Source organism: Peromyscus californicus, unplaced genomic scaffold, assembly GCF_007827085.1.
Source record: "Peromyscus californicus insignis strain IS unplaced genomic scaffold, ASM782708v3 Scaffold_3__1_contigs__length_106647218, whole genome shotgun sequence".
Lineage (NCBI taxonomy): Eukaryota > Metazoa > Chordata > Mammalia > Rodentia > Cricetidae > Peromyscus > Peromyscus californicus.
Genome location: NW_026294551.1, coordinates 54,568,193 through 54,586,894, shown reverse-complemented (window position 1 = coordinate 54,586,894; position 18,702 = coordinate 54,568,193). Strand labels below are relative to the sequence as shown.

The 18,702-nt window shown below is 52.0% G+C and overlaps 1 protein-coding gene across 2 annotated transcripts in view; it reads right to left on the bottom strand.

Annotated features, from left to right (window-relative positions):
• Ntn1 (netrin 1) overlaps window positions 1-18,702 on the bottom strand; it is a 200,533-nt gene that overhangs the window by 63,607 nt on the left and 118,224 nt on the right. For both annotated transcript variants that reach the window (XM_052756795.1, XM_052756794.1), the window contains exon 3: window positions 5,760-5,948. In XM_052756795.1, the coding sequence (XP_052612755.1) occupies window positions 5,760-5,948 (189 nt within the window). The remainder of the gene's footprint in view (window positions 1-5,759; window positions 5,949-18,702) is intronic.

Here is an 18,702-nt window from a genome sequence, read left to right as displayed (position 1 = left end):
GGGAGACAGAATGCTATCTTTGGAATGTGGCACTGCCATTGTACTTTTGATCCCACAGCAGGATTAATGGCTCAAAATCCAAGATTGGGCCTGCCAACATCCTATCACTGGGAGAAGAAGGGTCCCTTGAACATCCCCTTCCTAAGACATAGGCAGTAGCTAGGGGGAGGGGCTCACAAGGCCCCACCCCTCCCTGAGTAGCTATAAATAATTAATGGTCATTGGGGGAGAGAGAGATTTTCTTCAGCAGTGTAGCCACTGGTAAGGACCCCAGGCTCCTGTAAATATCCCTCATCCTGGACCCTATAAGCAGCTCTAACGAAACCCCACTGGGTCATCCAAAGAAATAAATAACCACAGGAAACAAACAGCAAAAGAACTAAGCAAGCTGCAGTCTGTGCTCTGTGTGCCCGCTAGCCACTGTGAGGGTTCTGGTGCCTCTGTTTTCCATGAGCTATACACATGATCACAATGGTCAGCGTGTACAGAATGCACGCTACGTGCCAGCGTAGAGCACCTCATTTAATTCACATTGCGACTCTAAGAGGGAGGAGGAATCATTCTGCCCATCTCCAGACTGGAAAGCTGAGTCTGTGAAGCATGCCTCACCCAGGAGTGGAACCTGAGCCCTGATCCAGGGCTTACATGCTAGGTCTTCCTGATGTTCTGCAGCAGAAGCCACAAGGGGAGCCTTTCCCAAGTCAGCTACCCTCTACACCCTGATGGCCATGCCCAGGAGCACCATGAACTTGGGGGAACTCAAAGATCAAACAAAATCAGCCTACCTTATTTCTTGGCTCTTCCTAATCACAAACACACTGCTATAAAGAATGGCCCCTGTTGAATGAGGGAGAGGGAAGATTTTTGGCTCCTGAAGAATGGCAGCTGGAATGTGGAATGTCAAAGCTGAAAGGGACTCCGTGACCAGAAACCTGAAGACAACTCCACATGTAAATGACTGAGCTCTAAGGTGCCATGAGATCGGCCTAGTGCTCTGTAGACTGTATACATGAGCCATACCTGTAGCTGGAGCTTTCACCCTCCTCCCCGCCACCACCCCCTGCCCCAGAGAATATAGCAAAGCTGTGGCAATGGGGCCATGCTGAGGTAAGCTCTTGGAGTCTTCTCTCCCGGCTGCAGGATCTGGGCTACTTCCTCTCCCTGCAAACAGGAGACCACTCCATGGATGGGGGGGGGGGGTGTGTGTCTTTGTGCTTAAAGCTGGAGCTGCAATCAACAACCACTGGCTACCTTCTTGCCTCAGGTGAAAATTCTTCTCCCTGAACCCCCTAAATTATGACAGAAAATGGAACTGTCACAAGGGACCCCAAAAGTGGAAGAGTATACACGTGAGGCTTTTATGGGGTGAATGGAAACTGCCAGAGAGTCAGGAAGAGGGGTATGGGAGGGACTTAAGTCTGCTGAGACTCAACTCTCTGATGAGTTGAACACACAAATCTGAACACATGTATACACACATGATGTGCCTGCCTCACCCAGCAAGACTTAAAATGAAAAGCATTTTCAGCACCCCTCCAAGTTTTCATCAAAAGAGTCTTTAAAATATTTCAATTCATCAATTAGTAATCTCTCCCCTCAGAGGAATTAACTGTAGGGCCTAGGCCACCCCCGGAGACTTTCCTGAATCCACACCAAGAGCAACCTGCTGCCATCTTTGCTTCTTATACACCAACCTCAGCTTTGGGGAGCTTTTCCAAGGCCAGGTATCGACCTCTCATCTGGACCCATGAATTGAACCAGAGTCTCTGGGGTGGTGGGACCTGAGCAGCATTTCGCAGCCTCCCAGGTAATTCTCACACACACCACCAAGAATGACAAGTTGGGGAAATCTGCTTGTGATGCCAGGAAGTAAAAAATTCAAAAGAAAATCAGCTGGAGATGGTGGGGGAGGGGGGTGAGGAGTGATAGGGACAGCTCTACACAGTGGCCCCCAGAAGCCAGAGGGGGCTGGACTGGGGTGCTCACTCCTTCCCCTCCCCCCAACCCTTGACAGTGCTGCAGGAAGAAACAGAGGGTGCTGGGAACGTCAAGAATGCACCCTGGCGGTGCTGGGGAGCGCTGTCTCACGCCTCTGCCCCTCGCGCCTCTGCCCCTCGCGCCTCTGCCCCTCGCGCCTCTGCCCCTCACGCCTCTGCCCCGCTAATGATTGCATCTTCCTGAGGCTCGCTGCTGCCGGCACCTTCCTTCCAAGTAGACTTCTTTCAGCCACATTCAGTGCAGAAGTGAAGGGGGCAGGGCAATGAGCGGGAAGAACAGGCTGCTGCTCAGTGAGATGGAACGGAGGGCCCCTTTGTGACGGGGGAAGCTAGATGTGGTGGTTAATTTCTTAATTCTCATCACAATTCGGTTCACGGGAGCCTCCTGGAATGTCTTTATCCATCACAGATGGTTCGGGAAAATGATAAATTAATATTGTTATCAATGGAGGCACGGCTCAGATGGCTAAATAGCAGCGTCTTCTTTGCAGGCTATAAAAGGAAAAGTGCCTCCGAAGTCCATAAAGAAGTCAAATGGTAAACAAAAACTCCCATCTTTTGACAGATTCCAGGACGAGTATCATTCACAAACCATTTTTGCAGAGAAAGGGGAGAAATTCATCTCATCTGACTTTGTATAGGACAGCAGCCCGCACCATAATGAGGCCGGCCCAGCGCTGTGAAATCGTGCTGAATAGCCAAGAGTGCAGCGGCCTGTTCCCTGGGCATGTTTATTACAGCCCTTTGTATGCACCAACCCTGCCAGGCCCGGTTTGCTCCTAAGCTAGGGGAGGGGAGAAAGACCCCAACAAATTTGTTGCTATGAAACTTCCCAAATGGGGAGACTGCATAGTAATGTTTGGAATCAAATGCCCTTGCTCCAAGCTGTTCTTGTCTGGGTCCACCCCTGCTCGACACTGAACAAGGTCTTGAGCCAGCCAATCACCAGCAGTGTATGGGTGGCCTCGGCCCCCTGCCCGGGCCCCTCCCAGGCCCTGAGAAGTCAGGGGGTAAAGAGGGCCCCACGGCCATTTGCCAGCCAACTTGGGAGTTGAGAGTCGGTTGTCCCAATTCCTCTGTGAAATTAGGGTAAAGCAAAGAAGTGGAGCCTTCTTCCTGTGAGGGCCTAGGATGGGGCTCCCCAGGGGCACTCTCAGAGGCTAGGGCGAGGGACAGAATGTTACCCACAAGATCTGGACTCCCCGGAGGGCAAGCTGTCAAAAGAGCACAAATCTGGGGGCCAACAAGCTTGTGTGCAAGGAACCATTGCTTAAACCACGTGGCCCTGGAGGACAGGCAGAAGGGTCCCACATGGTGGCAGAAAGGGGGGGCGTTTTGACCAAAAGACTCAGAGGCACACATCTCCCCACCCAGTATCTGAGCTGCCCCTAAAGCTGCTTCCTGCCACAATCACCAGGCTGAAGGTTGGCAAGAAGTCTCTGTAAAGGGTGTTCAAAGTTTCCTCATCCCCTAAGGAGGTGATACTCTGGAAGACAGGAGGTAGAGATCTCAAAGTCAAGGGATTCCTTCTCTACCAATCAGATGGCTAGTTCCGTCACATTTCTGTCCCTTGATTGGAGAGCAGCCTTTTCTCACCAATCATAGAGCAGGGCCTTTTTTCAGACTATACTTTCCCTCGACAATCAGGGTGCAGAACCAGGGAAGCGCTCCTTCCTCACCAGGGTGTGGGGCTCCCAAATCACTGCCTGTCTTCCACACACCCTTTCCTGTCTCTCCCTGACCAGGATCCACTCTTAGCTTTCCCCCTCCCCCAAGTTATTCTTGGGTGCCCATCAAGGCCGGGCACAGGACTGCATCTGAAGACAGCCACCTGCGCTGGCCCTAGCATTTGAAGTCACAGAACAGGAACATCCCCTCCTCTGTCTGCACCTGCCCCACCCTCAGCCCCAGCTGGCAAGAGATGAGCATCTCTGCCCCGATAGCAAACACCAGCAGGGCAGGAAGTAGCCAGCATCCTTCCTCACGGAGAACATGGACCTTCCTGTTCTCAGGCACAGGACTGCCCACTGAAGTGGCCGCCCCTGGTTAAACTTCTTGGCCAAATGACCAATAAATCTGTGTCAGCCAATTGTTTACAAGATCCTAGCTTCCATTTCTTCTATAAAAGAGGCAGCAGACACTTTGGATATGGGCAAAGGAGTTGGATACCTTCCAACTCTGTTCTCTGAAGACTCTAAACCATCTCCCTAGCTCTGCCCTGCTCACACCTTCCTGACAGTGTAGAACTTCCTTAGGCCTCACTGTCTGGGCCACCTGCCCATTCTCAGTCTCCTGGAGCAGTCTCTCCTGAAGCTGTTGTCTCTCTGATTTGGAAAGAGCCCCGCTACCTTTACGCTCACGTTCTTTTGGCAACCAACAAAGGCAGCCAATGGCCACAGACATGGAATGAGAGACTGTCTACATCTTGAGAAACACCTTACTCATCTGGACACGTGGAATCCAGGGGTTCTCTCTCAGCGGGGAGAGTCTGCAAAGCCAGCAGGGGTTGTGTTGCTGTCTGGCTATCAAGGAAGTGTTCCGTACATGCAGGGGTGGCCCCCCGCTCAGAAGGGCACACACCTGGTCGAAGCTCTGCCATCGTCGTTTGGAATTTCTTTATCACCTTTGCAGAAGGAACCCTACATTCTCTTTTGTTTTGCACTAGATCTCTCGAGCTCTATAGTCAGTCTGCACAGAGGTGCCCAACATCTGGTGTAGTTCCGGTTATGAAGACAACACCTCTGCTTCATTCGGAGGCTGAGCAGCATCCAGGAAGGGTCATCCACTGCAGTTCTTCACCCAAGCTATCTACCATGGCTTTGCACCCTCCTGGGTCAGGGTCCTTAAAGGCCCATTGTCTTCCAGGAGCCCTTTGGATGCAAACATCTTGGGAAACCATGCTCAGACATGCTCTGGCCCCAGACCCCAACATTGGACCAAGAAATCCTTAGTCTCTGGAATTCCCCAAAGCTAGTGTGTGTGTGTGTGGGGGGGGGGGGGGACGCGCTACTTTTCACTCCCACCGCATTCAGTTCCCTGGCATTTCATCAGCTCCTCTGAGTCATCTGACCATGGCTTGCTTCATTTTGTTGGTGAGAGAAAAACAAACACCAGAAAGTTAAAACATCAGTGCTTGCTTCGGTGAACAGAAATAGTCGCCTGTCTCCTTTTAATTTTTTTTTTGGGGGGGGGCGTCCTGAAAAGCAAATCTATTTGCAGATGGATTAAATGTTCCTTCGGAGACCCTGATCCCGAAACTGCCAACGTCGCTGTGACTGTGTGTGTGTGTGTGTCTGTGTATGTGATGGGGGTGGGACGGGAGGCTGCGCGCACACACACATCCAAAGAAGTGCATCTGCGAGGGGCTGGAAAAAGAGGGTCCTTTGTCCCGACAGTAAGCCTGGTGAACACGACTCTCTTTCCTCTGGTATGCGGCACACCTGTGCTGAGCAGAAGCTGAGGAGGAGGAGGAGGAGGAGGGAGGCCAAGGGGGAAGTGTCGGGAGCCTGGCCCTCCACCCTCGTAAGGGACCTCACCTCCTACTTTCTTCTCTGAGCTGTGTCTCCATTGCCCTGTTGTTTTGGCTTACACATCCAAATACCGGGGGGGGGGGGGGGGGGGGGGGCTTGAAAGAAATGAGAGAGAGAGAGAGAGAGAGAGAGAGAGAGAGAGAGAACTAGAAAAAAAAGAAAGGAAGAAGGAGACGAGAGGGAACCTAGTGTCCCTGGGAAATCACTGCTCCTGACCCCCCAGACGACCTACCTTTGCACGCCTTCCGGTGGGTGATGGGCTTGCCCATGTCTCGGTAGAAACCCTCCTTGCAGTAGTGACAGTGGCGGCCTGCCGTGTTGTGGCGGCAGTTGAGACAGACACCCCCGCTCTTGCGCCCCGACAGCTTGTAGAGCTCCATATTGAATCTGCAGCGCCGAGCGTGGAGGTTGCAGTTGCAGGCTGCAGGGGAAACAGAAGACATCAGCACAAGGGGATGGGAGGACCAAGACCCGTAGAGACCCCAGGTCTCCCTCCTCCATCTCCCAGCAGGGCAGTCCTAGGCTCTGGGAGCCTTTCCTTAGCTCCCTCGCTGGCACTCATCAACACTGCTCCAGTACTTCACAGAACCACGGCTGAGACCTCCTGAAATCTGTGTGCTAGAGTCCTGCCCACACCAGAATCTTGGTCCTGCAACCTCCAGAGCTAGGAGAAATAAATGTGCTTAAGTCCCTCGGGGGGGGGGGGGGGGCACATACTCAGGGGGCTTCCACCTCCACCACCATCTGCACCTCCTTCTTTCTCCCATTCCTCTGCCACCAGGGACTCCAGAGCCAACTGCCCCCTCTCCTTCCCACCAACCAGCACCACAGAAGACCCTCAGCTTTCTTCTCGATGGCTCTTCCCTGCCAGTCCCATTTCCTTCCACTTCCCCGGTCTGTGCACTAGCTCGGAGGTACTCACCCGGCCTGCTCTGATGCCCTTGGGGCCTAACTCCTGCATCTCACACCGCCTCTCTGCTCATGACCCACAAACCCTCACTTCCAGCTGCACATCTGGGGTCTCTGCTTGGATCCAGCAGCGCCTCCCCGACATTTGCCCTTTACTCTGTCAGGCTGTATCTGCAGGATTCAACCAACAGTGTGGATCCAAAATATCTGGGGGGTCGGGGGAGGGAACTGCATCTATACTGAAATGCACTGCTTTTCTTGTCATCAGTCCCTAAACATTACGTTGTATTTATTTACATAATATTTACATTTTACTGGGCAGTATAAGCCGTCTAACAAGGGGTTCTACATAGACTCAGGAGGATGTGTGTAGGCTTTGCGCAAACATGATGCCACTTTACAGACAGGATTCCACGATGGAATGTTTGTATCCTCAGGGAGTCTTGGGGTCACCTCATAGAGACAACTCTGACCAGAGCAGGGGTTCTAAGCACCAACCTGAGGGTGTCCATCAGGATGCCGTCAAAATCATTTAGTACAGCCTTAGGAGCTCTTAACAGGCCAGACCTACTCACTCCCCAGCCTCAGCTTTACTCTCCAGCCTCCCACTCCCTCTTGCTTCATTTATTCTGAACTCTGGTCAGTTTCTAAACCACGCCAAGTGTGGGGGTGTCGCCCCCCCTCCCCGCAAGGCCAGCATGTAATCCTTTCCTCTACGACGGGACCCTTCTTCATGTGGCTGCAGCTGTGTTACCATCCAAGGGGTGCAACTTCAGTGTCATTTCCAAATTTACCTCTAGCCCTTGCTTGGCAGAGGTCCCCAGCATATCCCCCAAAGGGCTCTCTTTACCTTATACTGGATTACAACCCCCCCCCCCCCAGCTGCATGCTCTGGGCTTCAAATTCTAGGATACCATCAGCTGCAAGCCACCCACACTCAATCACTCTCAGATACATCTTACCCTACTTTTTGGTAAAAGCATCTATCAATCACAGAAAACTGCAAGCATCGTCATGCCATTTTCACACATGCATATGACATACTCTAATCCCAGTCACTCTGTCCTGTTTTCACCATAAGTGTGTTCTGTACACATTTATGGAATTTCTAAAGAAATGATGTTTAAGGCCGTACACTTAAAAACAAAAAAAAAAGCAGAAAGGGGAAAAAGTTCACTCCTGTTCCCACGAATCACTGTGAGCACAGCGGCTGCTGTTGGGCCCAGCCACGGGACTACTTCATATTTTCTAGAAATATGGGTCATACCTGTCTGTGTCTAGCTTTGTAGTCTCTTTTTTTTTCAGAACAAACAATTTTTAGTGTCAAATATGGCTCAATGTGATCTTTAAAGATTGCGTGGTACTTAGACCATGAGTCTTTAGTGTGTGAGATGGGACTCACTGAGCAAGCACTCTCTCAAAGCTGGCCGGCCAGGGCCGTTCCCTGCTGCTCAGGGTTCAACCCTGAGCCGCCTTTGAACATGGGCGTCTACTGATGGACAGTGCATTCCTCAAGGCAGAATTCTGAGTTAAAGTTTGGAGCTCTGTATTTTTAACACTGGATGGAAACCTTCCTCAAGGAAGGCTGAACTGGCTTTGCCTCTTCCTAGCAGGAAGTGATGCTCTTATCTCACCACACCCTTGAAAAGAGGAACAATGCACATTTGGTATCAGCATTTGGGGGAAAAAAAAAAGTTTGCCAAGTGTCTGGGGAGAAGACCCGCACATGATATCCACCTGTGTCTATAATTACAGAAGAGGGGGGTACATCTTCTTGTGTCTCAATTTCCATCTCCATGCATGCATTACCTGTCCAGGCCATGACTCAATTTTCCTCTCTCTATGGTCGGCTCATAAAACACTTGCCTCTTCTACTAGATAAGCTCTCCATGTTTTTACCGGTTCCTTATTCGGATGCTATTTTTATTTGTGAGTTTTTTCTTTACAACTGACACTTTGACTTTGCTCTCTAGTGTCATAAGCTTCCTTACACGTTCTTTCAAGAGCCATTCCCCAAATCATGTCCCCATTAGTCACTCAAGTGACCAGCAGAGGTGGAGGAGGGCTTTCGTGGGGGTGTCAAGACGGCACCCGTCCTAAAATCCAAAGGCAGCTGGAAGCCAGTCTGGACTAGAGAACAAATCTGACTCCCGAGAACTGAAGTGTTCCTCAGCTGGTGTCCCCAAGGGATGAGTTCAACCAGGCACACGGAAGTTGCATCTCCACCCCACCTTCTACATGGAGGACTGTCACATTCACTGTTTCTTTGGACTCACTCAGCTAGACAAGGGATAGGACTTTCGGAGACATGCAGTGACCAATGAGCCAGCCTGGCACCAAGGAGTCAGTGAATAGAGTCCTGGCCTATAGCAGGTAGGTCTTCCTGCTGCTAGGCTGTCCCAGAGATGACCAGCATCACCACACATAAAACAGCTGAACCTGAACGACCACCCAGAACTTGAGTCTTTCCTGCAAGACCAGAACCCCCAAGTCGTGTTGTACCTGCCCAGGACCAGGAAGCTGCAAGGATCCCCAGGGTCTCACTCCTCTCAGGCCTCCTCCATACAAAGAAAGACCTCACAGCAGCATCTTTGGGTCCTTCATGGAGGCAGACACATCCTCATGTCCCCCTCTGTAAAGGAGGCTCTAGTTGCCAGCATCCAACAGGCCTCTGGGAGTGTGGGGCTGCCTTCCTTACCCCTTGGGAAAGCTCAAGCTGGAATCTCTTTCCCTGCACACCTCACACCAACAAAAGGTTCTTTCCAAACAACTGTTCATACAAAAGAAAACTCAGAGGCCAACATCAAAAAGCACCCCCTGCCCCTCCTTGGGCTGTCAGGGAACATTAAGTGATAATTACCCATGCTCAGACTTCTGCAAAGTATTTTACAGCCTGTTTTCTTTTCACTTTGTTTTATTTTCTCTACACAAATGGAAAAATGCATTGGGCAAAGTGGCTCACATCTGGATCCCTCAGGTCCACAAAGAGGTGTCACCCAACTCCCACCAACCGCAGGCCTTGCCTCGGAGAGACACCCTAATCCCTCATGCCTTCCTGTTTATCTCCTGTTCTCTCCCAGGCAAAAATATTGGGTATTAGTTTCATTATCAGATTTCAAGGCGGGAAGGAAAGGGCAGCCTTGTGAGAACAGAGGTCAACTCAGTAGAGACGGGGGGGGGGGGGGGGGGGGGGGGGCAGAGACCCTCCTGGGGGACCAGCCCGGCCCAGATCAAGGAGCCCCGCCCCACTGGTATGACTTGGTAGTTTATCTAGGGATCCCCCCAGTCTCTCGGAGAGACTCAGTTATGCCCCCACTAGCTAGCATGTTGAGATAAGCCAGATTCATCTTGCATAGCCGTATGTCGGGCTCCCAAGGAGAGGCAGGGAGGAATAAGAAGAGCAAGGACTCCCCAACTCCACCCCCCAACCAGAAACCTAACAGAAAGAGAAAGGGGACCAAGGGCCAACTCCTGTTTCCTCCCCCACCCAGGTGTCCTCAGAGTCCTTAACTTCCAACTTTAATCCATTTCATTCATCTCTCCTGTCAACCAGAACTTACCCAGTCCCTCGACACCTGCAGCTGAGTTACAGTTAACACACACATATACACTAGCTACATGCTAGTCCATGCATGAACTGTGTGAGATACAGAGGCAGAGGATGCATAGCTGCCCAAGGGACTCCTCCCTTAACAGAGGAAATGGTCAGACAGGAGCACACACACCAGAATTCACATGGACCAAATGGGACAGATGCTCTTAATCAACTCTGTTGCTTCACTGGGGACAAGGAGAGGGTTTGATCTGCTAGCCCACGGAAAGTCTCAATTACATTTTTGTTGTACAACTGAGAGAAAGCAAATGCTCAAAAGAGAAGATGCATGCATGCATGCATGGATAATGAATGGATTAATTGATTGGTGAGTAGATGGATGGATGGGGTAGATGGATGGGATAGATGGGGAGATAGATGAACGGGTTAATGGATGGACCCATGGGATGAACGAGTGAGATGAACTGGTGGATGAAAGAGGTGGATGGAAAGGTAGATGTAAGATGGGGTGGATAGATGGGTAAGAGGATTGGTGGACTGGGTAGTTAAATGACTGGGTATGCTGATGGGCAGGCAGACAGGCAGGTCAGAAAGTAGATTGGTAGATAGACAGGACCAAGAGGATTTGCTGCCTGGCCCTCATCCTAAAGGCAAAGTCTTGTACTTTTCCTGTATTCTTGCTTTCAACTAATTTAAACGCATCTTTGTGCTTTGATTAAACAATTTAATTCCATTTAAATAGACTTCAAAACTTTAGCGAAAAGACCCTTCATCTATATGCCATGGACTCTCCCTAGGACTCTCTGAACACAGAGTCTCAGCCATTAAACAAGTTCACAAAAACAGAGGTGTATTGATTCTCTCCCCCAAACACCTGATAAACGAAGTCACATGCCTACCAAGACTATCCCCGGTCCAGGAAGCACCCAGCAGCATTGTAACTCATACTGTGACCCTGACTCTCCAAAGTTCGAACGGCTCTGGCCTGTGAGTGAAAACAGGAAGGCCATCTGATCATGGGCCTGCTTAGAAGCTCTGGTCTTGGACCTAGAACCCCTTCTTTGTCCTACCTCATAGGACCATGGGAGTGGATGACTGGATAGATGGATGGAAGGATGGATGGATGGGTGGGTGGGTGGGTGGGTGGATGGATGGATGGATGGATGGGTGGGTGGGTGGGTGGGTGGGTGGATGGATGGATGGATGGATGGATGGGTGGGTGGGTGGATGGATGGGTGGGTGGGTGGGTGGGTGGGTGGATGGATGGATGGATGGATGGATGAATGGATGGGTGGGTGGGTGGGTGGATGGATGGATGGATGGATGGGTGGGTGGGTGGGTGGGTGGGTGGATGGATGGGTGGGTGGATGGATGGATGGATGGGTGAGTGGGTGGGTGGGTGGATGGATGGATGGGTGGGTGGGTGGATGGATGGATGGATAGGTGGGTGGGTGGGTGGGGGGATGGATGGATGGATGGGTGGATGGGTGGATGGGTGAGTGGGTGGGTGGGTGGGTGGATGGGTGGGTGGATGGATGGATGGATGGGTGAGTGGGTGGGTGGATGGATGGATGGATGGGTGAGTGGGTGGGTGGGTGGGTGGATGGATGGGTGGGTGGGTGGATGGATGGATGGATAGGTGGGTGGGTGGGTGGGTGGGGGGATGAATGGATGGGTGAGTGGGTGGGTGGGTGGGTGGGTGGATGGATGGATGGATGGGTGAGTGGGTGGGTGGGTGGGTGGGTGGGTGTTGGACAGATGAACAGACAGAGGGATGGATGGATGGATGAATAGGCAGTTGGCTTCATTTCATCTTTCCTCTCTGGTGCAGTTCTTTTGAGAAATTTGCCTGTGCTCTTTATACAACTGGTAATAGAATTCTGGACTTACATGCTTGCCTCTAGGCTGACAAAAATAACCCACAAAACACCATCTGCACACTGAGTGTTTTCTTTCTTTCTATTTATTTTTTGTTTTGTTTTTGTTTCTGAGGAAGGGTCTCACTATGTAGCTCAGCTCTGGCTGTTCTATAACTCACTATGTAGATCAGGCTGGTCTTGAACTCACAGAGATCCGCTAACCTCTGCCTCCCGAGTGCAGGGATTAGAGGTGTGAGCCACCACCAGACTAGGTGCTTTCTATAAATGAAACTGGTCCCCCATCCTGAGCTCTCTGTGATCCCTCAGGGGCACATTTTGAAATATATATATATATATATATATATGTGTGTGTGTGTGTGTGTGTGTGTGTGTGTGTGTGTGTATCACAGGAACACGGTCAGCACCTCCGGTTTCCCTCACTGTTTCTGGGGGTACTGTGTAAAGAAAAAGAGACCTACTCTGGTTTGATTTTAGGAGGTCCAGAAGCAAGCAAGACAGAGTCCTGCCTCATGGTGCATCTATTCCCAGAGGGGAGACAGGTCCATGAAAGACCTGGGGTCTCTCAGCTATGGGCAGAGCTGCTGGGACAGTTGGGAGACAGGCACCTTGCTGGGTCCTTCTGGGACCAGATGCAGAGGGCAGGGTCTGAAAGGAGGACTGGAGCCTGGCCAGGAAGTCTCACCTTCACACTTGGCACTGTATCTGCATACCAGTCCAGCCGGGGATCCCGCCAGATGCTTCTCTTTCTAAGATAGATGATGACTACACAGCCCAGGCTGGCCTTCAACTTGTGATGATCCTCCTGCCTCTGCCCCCCAAGTGCTGGGATTATGGGCATGCACCACTCTGCCGTTCCAGATGTATGTCCCCTTCCTCTCTCTCAGACAGAGTCTCATTTAGCCCAAGCTGGCCCCAAACTCACTATGTGGCCAAGGATGTCCTTCCACCTTCTGATCCTCCTGCCTCTTCTCCTAGGATGACAGGTTGGTGCCTGCCCCCCCCCCCGCCCCCACACACACAGTTTATGCAGTGCTGGGGACAGAACCCAGAGCTGCCTGCATGCTGGACAAGCACTCAGTCTGCAAACTGAGCAACAGCTCCAGCTCCTCCAGATGTATGTCTGACCAACTCCCAGGTCATGCTGCTGCTTTTGGCCTGAGGACTTGTGTTGACCGAACCAAACGGAAAAGAAACCAGTTGGACTGTTGGACCATCACCCACCCGTGGAGAAAGTGCCTTGCAGCAAGGTGAGGGTGGCACTCACAGCAGGGGGCCTGTGAGGAGGCAGTGGACAGAGCTCTGGCTTCATTAAAAAAAAATTCTTAAATAATTGGCGTAAAGTCATAAAAAATATTTGAGAGCTATTTTTAAGAGTTGGAGGCTACTCCTATTTTATTTATGACCTCGCTACTCTATTTGGTACACTGTTTACTTCGAAATTGTCTGTCCCTTGTTTATTAATTGTTAACTACTCCTCCTCCCACGGTAAGTGTCTTCTGGGCCACGTTTGCAGCAGCTCCTGAAAAGGCCTGGGTGAGCAACCATGGCTGCACACACCGGGCTCCTGTCTGCATCTGGGGATGGTACCGAGCTGAGCGCTCGGAGGCTGATGCATGGGCCCAAAGGGCTCTGGGACTCACAGTAATTTGTGTTTAGAGGTAAGCTAGATTAAGACAACCCTGACAGCCGATCCATTTACAGGGCAGACTCTAGGTGTTGCTTTATAACAGGGAAGTTTGGTTGCAGGCACACCGGTGGCCAATGAATATTTATTGAATGCTGCTATAATTCAGGAGCCACACAAGGAACTGGGATGCGACAGTGAGCAGGACAGAGCCTCCGGAGATGCCCAGATGTGGTCAGTTAATCCCGTTGTCTCCGTTGCCTCGGTTCGAGGCCCGCCACTAACACGAGGATTATGGATTGTAACCAGAGATGCCAAATGGCCTGAGAGTACAGTGGAGACCAGTCAAAGTAAACCCCGGGACATGGGCCACCACGAAGGGGACAAAGGAGGCATGGCACAGGAGGAGTCTGGTCCCAGTCAAGGTTCTTGAGAGTGCAATCACTGAAACTGCCTCTTTTCACCTTCGACTTAATAAAACCATGGGCAAACATGGTCCCCATGCAGGGCTGGGAGAACTCATTTACCTAAACGAAGAATCGGGCAACAGTCCTTCCACTTCCAAGGGCGGCACAGGGCTTGGGGATCCCAGTGAAGGTGAGAGGCAAGGTCAGGCACCTTAGACCAGGGAGACGCCTATGAATGACAACCCCCATTCATTTCTTCACTCAGCATGACAACCCCCATTCACTTCTTCACTCAGCAGGTATCAGCAGAACTCCTTGGAGGGACCTGATTAGGAGGCAGCCACTGTAGGGTCAATCCTGCCTCCCTTTCCCTCTCTCGACACAGCAGCATCCTCTCCCTCCTCTCCAGCTGTGGTTTTCAATTCAAGTAGCCCAGAAGAATCTCTCAAGGCCACCCTAGGGCTCAGGAGAGGAGAGCTGAAAATGTGTACATCTAACAAGGTCCCAGGCAGCAGGAATGCGGCCCATCTGAACGCCACACTCCAAAAACCACTGCTCTAGAGAGAACGAGGGGGGGGGGGGGGGGGGGAAGAATGCCTGAGGCCCCAGGTACTGGGAGCTCACAGAGAGGCAGGGTACACGGACCATATCTTACTTATATTTAAAAAGTCACACTGCATGCAGCCATCCACCATCACTAAGAGTGGGGCACCAAGTGAAAGGTTCTTCATCCACTTGGCCCCTCTGAGCCTGTACGTTCTCATCTGAACAACGAACTCATTCAGTCTGACCCCTCTCTGTGTGGTGGAGCTTTCCCCCTGGCCCTGAATGTCTGTAAACGCATCTTATACATCTTACTACAGACTTGAATATTGCCCTCAGCAGACATGAGGACCCACCTGTGAGATCAGGACAGGGGCATCTCAGGAAGCAGGGAGGACTCTGGGAATAGCACAGGTCAGGCTGCACAGGGCAGGGAACAGGAAAGGGGAAGGTGCCGGCAGACCATGGCTAAGACCATGGCTAAGACCACGGCTCTCTGGAGGGGTCGGGCAGATAGAGGCGGCAAACCTTGGCAGGGTAACGATACCAGAAAGGGTGTGGCAAATGGTAACAGTAAATGCTTGGGTCTTCCAGAGAGGGAGAGTATGGGGGGCCACTCTTCAGGGTCCTGGGCTGAGAAAACTATTTTGACCAACAGCAAAGCCAGTGGCTCTCACGGCTTGGAGCTCTCCCATCTCCCCGTCCTGGGTGGGTGGCCTGGGACCACCTGCGCAGATGTGGTCCTTCTGACTCAGTATCCAGTCAACAGTAGTCCAACCATACATCATAGCATCGGGGCCCACTCAGCTCACAGCCTCCCACACCACCAAGATGGGGAGAGCCTGGTGCTAAGGTATTTTAAGAGAGCAGCCACGTAACTTTTGTTATAGTCTGTTACTACGATTGCTCTGTCTTACTATCAGTTATTACTAATCTGCAGACACAGGAAGAGTATATATATTCACACAGCCTGCTACCATGAGGGGTTTAATGTAGCCCATGACATAATGGAAAACACCACACACACACACACACACACACACACACACACGTGTGTGTGTGTGTGTCTGTGTGTGTGTGTGTCTGTGTGTGTGTGTGTGTGTGCTGTGTTTCCTCTAAGGCTAGAGCAGGCTGAAGGGCTCTCACAGAAAATTAAAGAGCAATGGGAGAATGAGGTTCCACTCTTACCGGCCCAGAAACCCCTGAAGCCAAATTCTCCCAAAGCAGCCCCTTCCCTTCTAGTGCATCCTCTTGGAGGATGGGCTTATAGGGCCCTTTATCATAAGGTTCCAATTTGAAAATAAAACCTGACTACCTCTTCCTTACCAAGGCTTCATTCTGATACCAGGGATGCTGTGGGTGGTAGGAGAAAAAGGGGGGGGAGGGTTGGGGTGTGGGAAGTGCTTTGGAAACACAGTGTCCCAAGTGAGCGGGTCAGGGAGGCCTGCCTGCCAAAGACCGGCTTAGATGGTTTCTGATAAGTCTCTCAGATAAGTGGCCGGTGTTTGTTGAGGGCTTAGGGAGCTTTAGCCAAGTCTGATCACAAAGCAGACCTCTGTCAACAGTCCTTCAGGCCACTCACAGTGCCGAGCAAACAGTACGCTAACAAGTTCTTCACACCTGTGGGGCTTGGGAAAGGTTCGGGCCCCTTTGTCCACAGGCAGACAAAGAAGCTGCCAGGAAAGCCTGGGCCCCCACCCAGCCGTGCCTCTGGGCATCTGGAGAAAGGCCTGGGGTCAAGACAGACCGCTTGAAGTCTGGCCGGCCCCGTCTCCCTCTGTGAGCAGAAACAGGGACCGGGAGACCCTCCGATGAACAGAGCGGTCCCTGTGAATGGACAGCAAAGGACATTTCTGAAGCCGGGGCCAGGGCCACAGGCAGTATTAAGGCCGTGGAGCTGCAGAGTCCTGAGAGTACAGCCAAGGCTTAGAGGCTCCTTCTCCCCCGCTGTACAAGGCCACGGTCCCCTCCCCTCTGTTGACTGCAGGGCCATCTCCCAAATCTACTTGACCTCCCCGTCATTTTTTCCACTGACTCCTTTTCTCTGTAAACATCTTAGCCTTTTCTTTCCTCTGCCCTTTTTAGGCTGCTCCGCCTTCCCCTAAGGCTTTGAAATGATCCTCTCCTAGCTGTCCCAGGCCTTCCCTGTACAGGACGCCTCAGGGTTTGCACTACACAAACACCCCCCTCCCCAGCCCTCTCTGTGGAGGAAATGCCGAGGTCCGGGTAAGCCCTGTGCAGTCATCGATTCTTTGTCTGCAGCCCTCCTCAGATCCACCCTCTCCAAAGCCTGGCCCCAGGCAGCTGGAGGGTGGACCTCCATCGGCCCCGACACCTCCCCCAGGGAGGTCACCCCTGGCCCACTACGTACCATTCCCAGCTCTAGGCCTTTCCCACCTCCAAGCCATCCTTCACTCCAAATCGCTCTTCAAACATTCCTCTCAACTCGTCACCGCCCTGTTCTGGAACCTTCCTCAGCTGCCCATTTCTGAAGAGATGCAAAGTCTATTATTCTCAAGGGCAAAAAATGGTTTCAAAATGGTGGTCCAGGGAACTGGAAAGGTGGCCCAGAGGTTAACAGCACCAGCTGTTCTTTCAGAGGACCTAGGTTCAATTCCCGGCACCCACACAGCAGCTCCTAACAGTCTGTGACTCCCGTTCCAGGGAATCCAACGCCCTCCTCTCGCCTCCATGGACAGTAGGTGGTGCACACACATGGTGTACGGATATACATGCTGACAAAACACCTATACACACTTTTTTTTTTTAAACGGAGGTCCAGAGGGTGACTTACAGAAGAAACACCTCACCCCACTCCCCCTCAAGACCGAGCTCCATCAGCCAAACAGGAAAGAGGATGTTGTTCACCCAAGACAACTCAGAGCTTGGGACAGGAGCGGCCTTCCAAGGTTCCCTAGTTTACCCTCTTATGGGAGAGGTGGGAAGAACGTGACAGAGACTTTGCCAAGGACCCGGCAGTAGTTAGTGATGGCTAACTCTTTACCTAAGACGTCCAGGGCACTCTCCCGGACCTCCTGCATGGGAAGAGTTGCATGGTCCTGAGCTTGGTAACCCCGCCCCCTGGCTATTGGAATTCCTTCCTAAAGGCAGACAATATTCAAAGCACAGGAGGCTGTCTGAGAAGAGCTCACCCCCCTTCCCTGGAGGGGAAGGCACTGCCATGAAATCCTCTGCCTCGTGACTCACATGCCCTGCCAGATGCCTGCTTGCAGCATGGGGGCTTCCTTCCCATCGTTTTCCCCAGAGGTGGTGCACAGGCTCCATGCACTGGACATATGAGAGCTGACTTGCCAGGGGCACGGGCCAAGCCTGGCTCCCGGCTCCCTGGAGTCATTTCCCATCTGTAATGGGTCCCATCACCGAGGCTGGCACATTTGGGCCTCCAGGAGTGATGGGGAAGGCTGGCGTCAAGGGCTTACTTAATGACTTGCAGCTACTCTGTTCTATACCAGGGGCAGGATGTGCGACTGTGGGGACGCGGCTCTCCTTTCACCTCAGCTTCCGAGGCTGCATCCCCTCTCTACCTGACCAGCCAGCTCATCCAACCTTCCAGCTGACTCTGACTTGAGTCTCAAGCTCCCGAGACAAGTCGGCCTACACGGCTACAGGAAGTCCACACCGCACAAAGCCGAGAGCCTCACCGACATAGGTCCCCTGATCACGAAGGAGGCTGACACCAGGGTTCTGGTGTGCCATTCTACCCTGACACTCTTTCTCCTGATCCATTAGACGACCAGAGTTGCTAGATCTCCACCAGTCAAGGCACAGGATGCCTACTTCAACATGGACTGCAGTAAGTGATGTTCCGTATCATGCACCCCAAGGCTTGCACAGCAACCCTCTATCCCCGACAGGTCCCCTACCCTCATAAGCCCAATCTCTGCCTATGGTGTGGTTCCACATGGCAACTTTACTGGTCTTAGCGCTGGTGAGTGTCAGAAGTTAAAGGGGTCCCATGGAAGGAGGCCGTCCCACTGGGCTCTATGGGATGAGAGGGTTGTCTGGTTCACTAATGTTTGCTTGCTCTGTGCCAGCTTGCCCTTCCCTGCACACATGACCCACTGCTGAAACAGAACAGAAATCCTATGACCTCTTTTTGTTTGTCTGTTTGTTTTCAAAACAGGGTCTCACTATGTACCCGTGGCTGTCTTGGAACTCACTCTGTAGACCAGGCTGGCCTCGAAATCACAAAGATCCGCCTGCCTCTGCCTCCCAAATGCTGGGACTAAAGCGTGCAT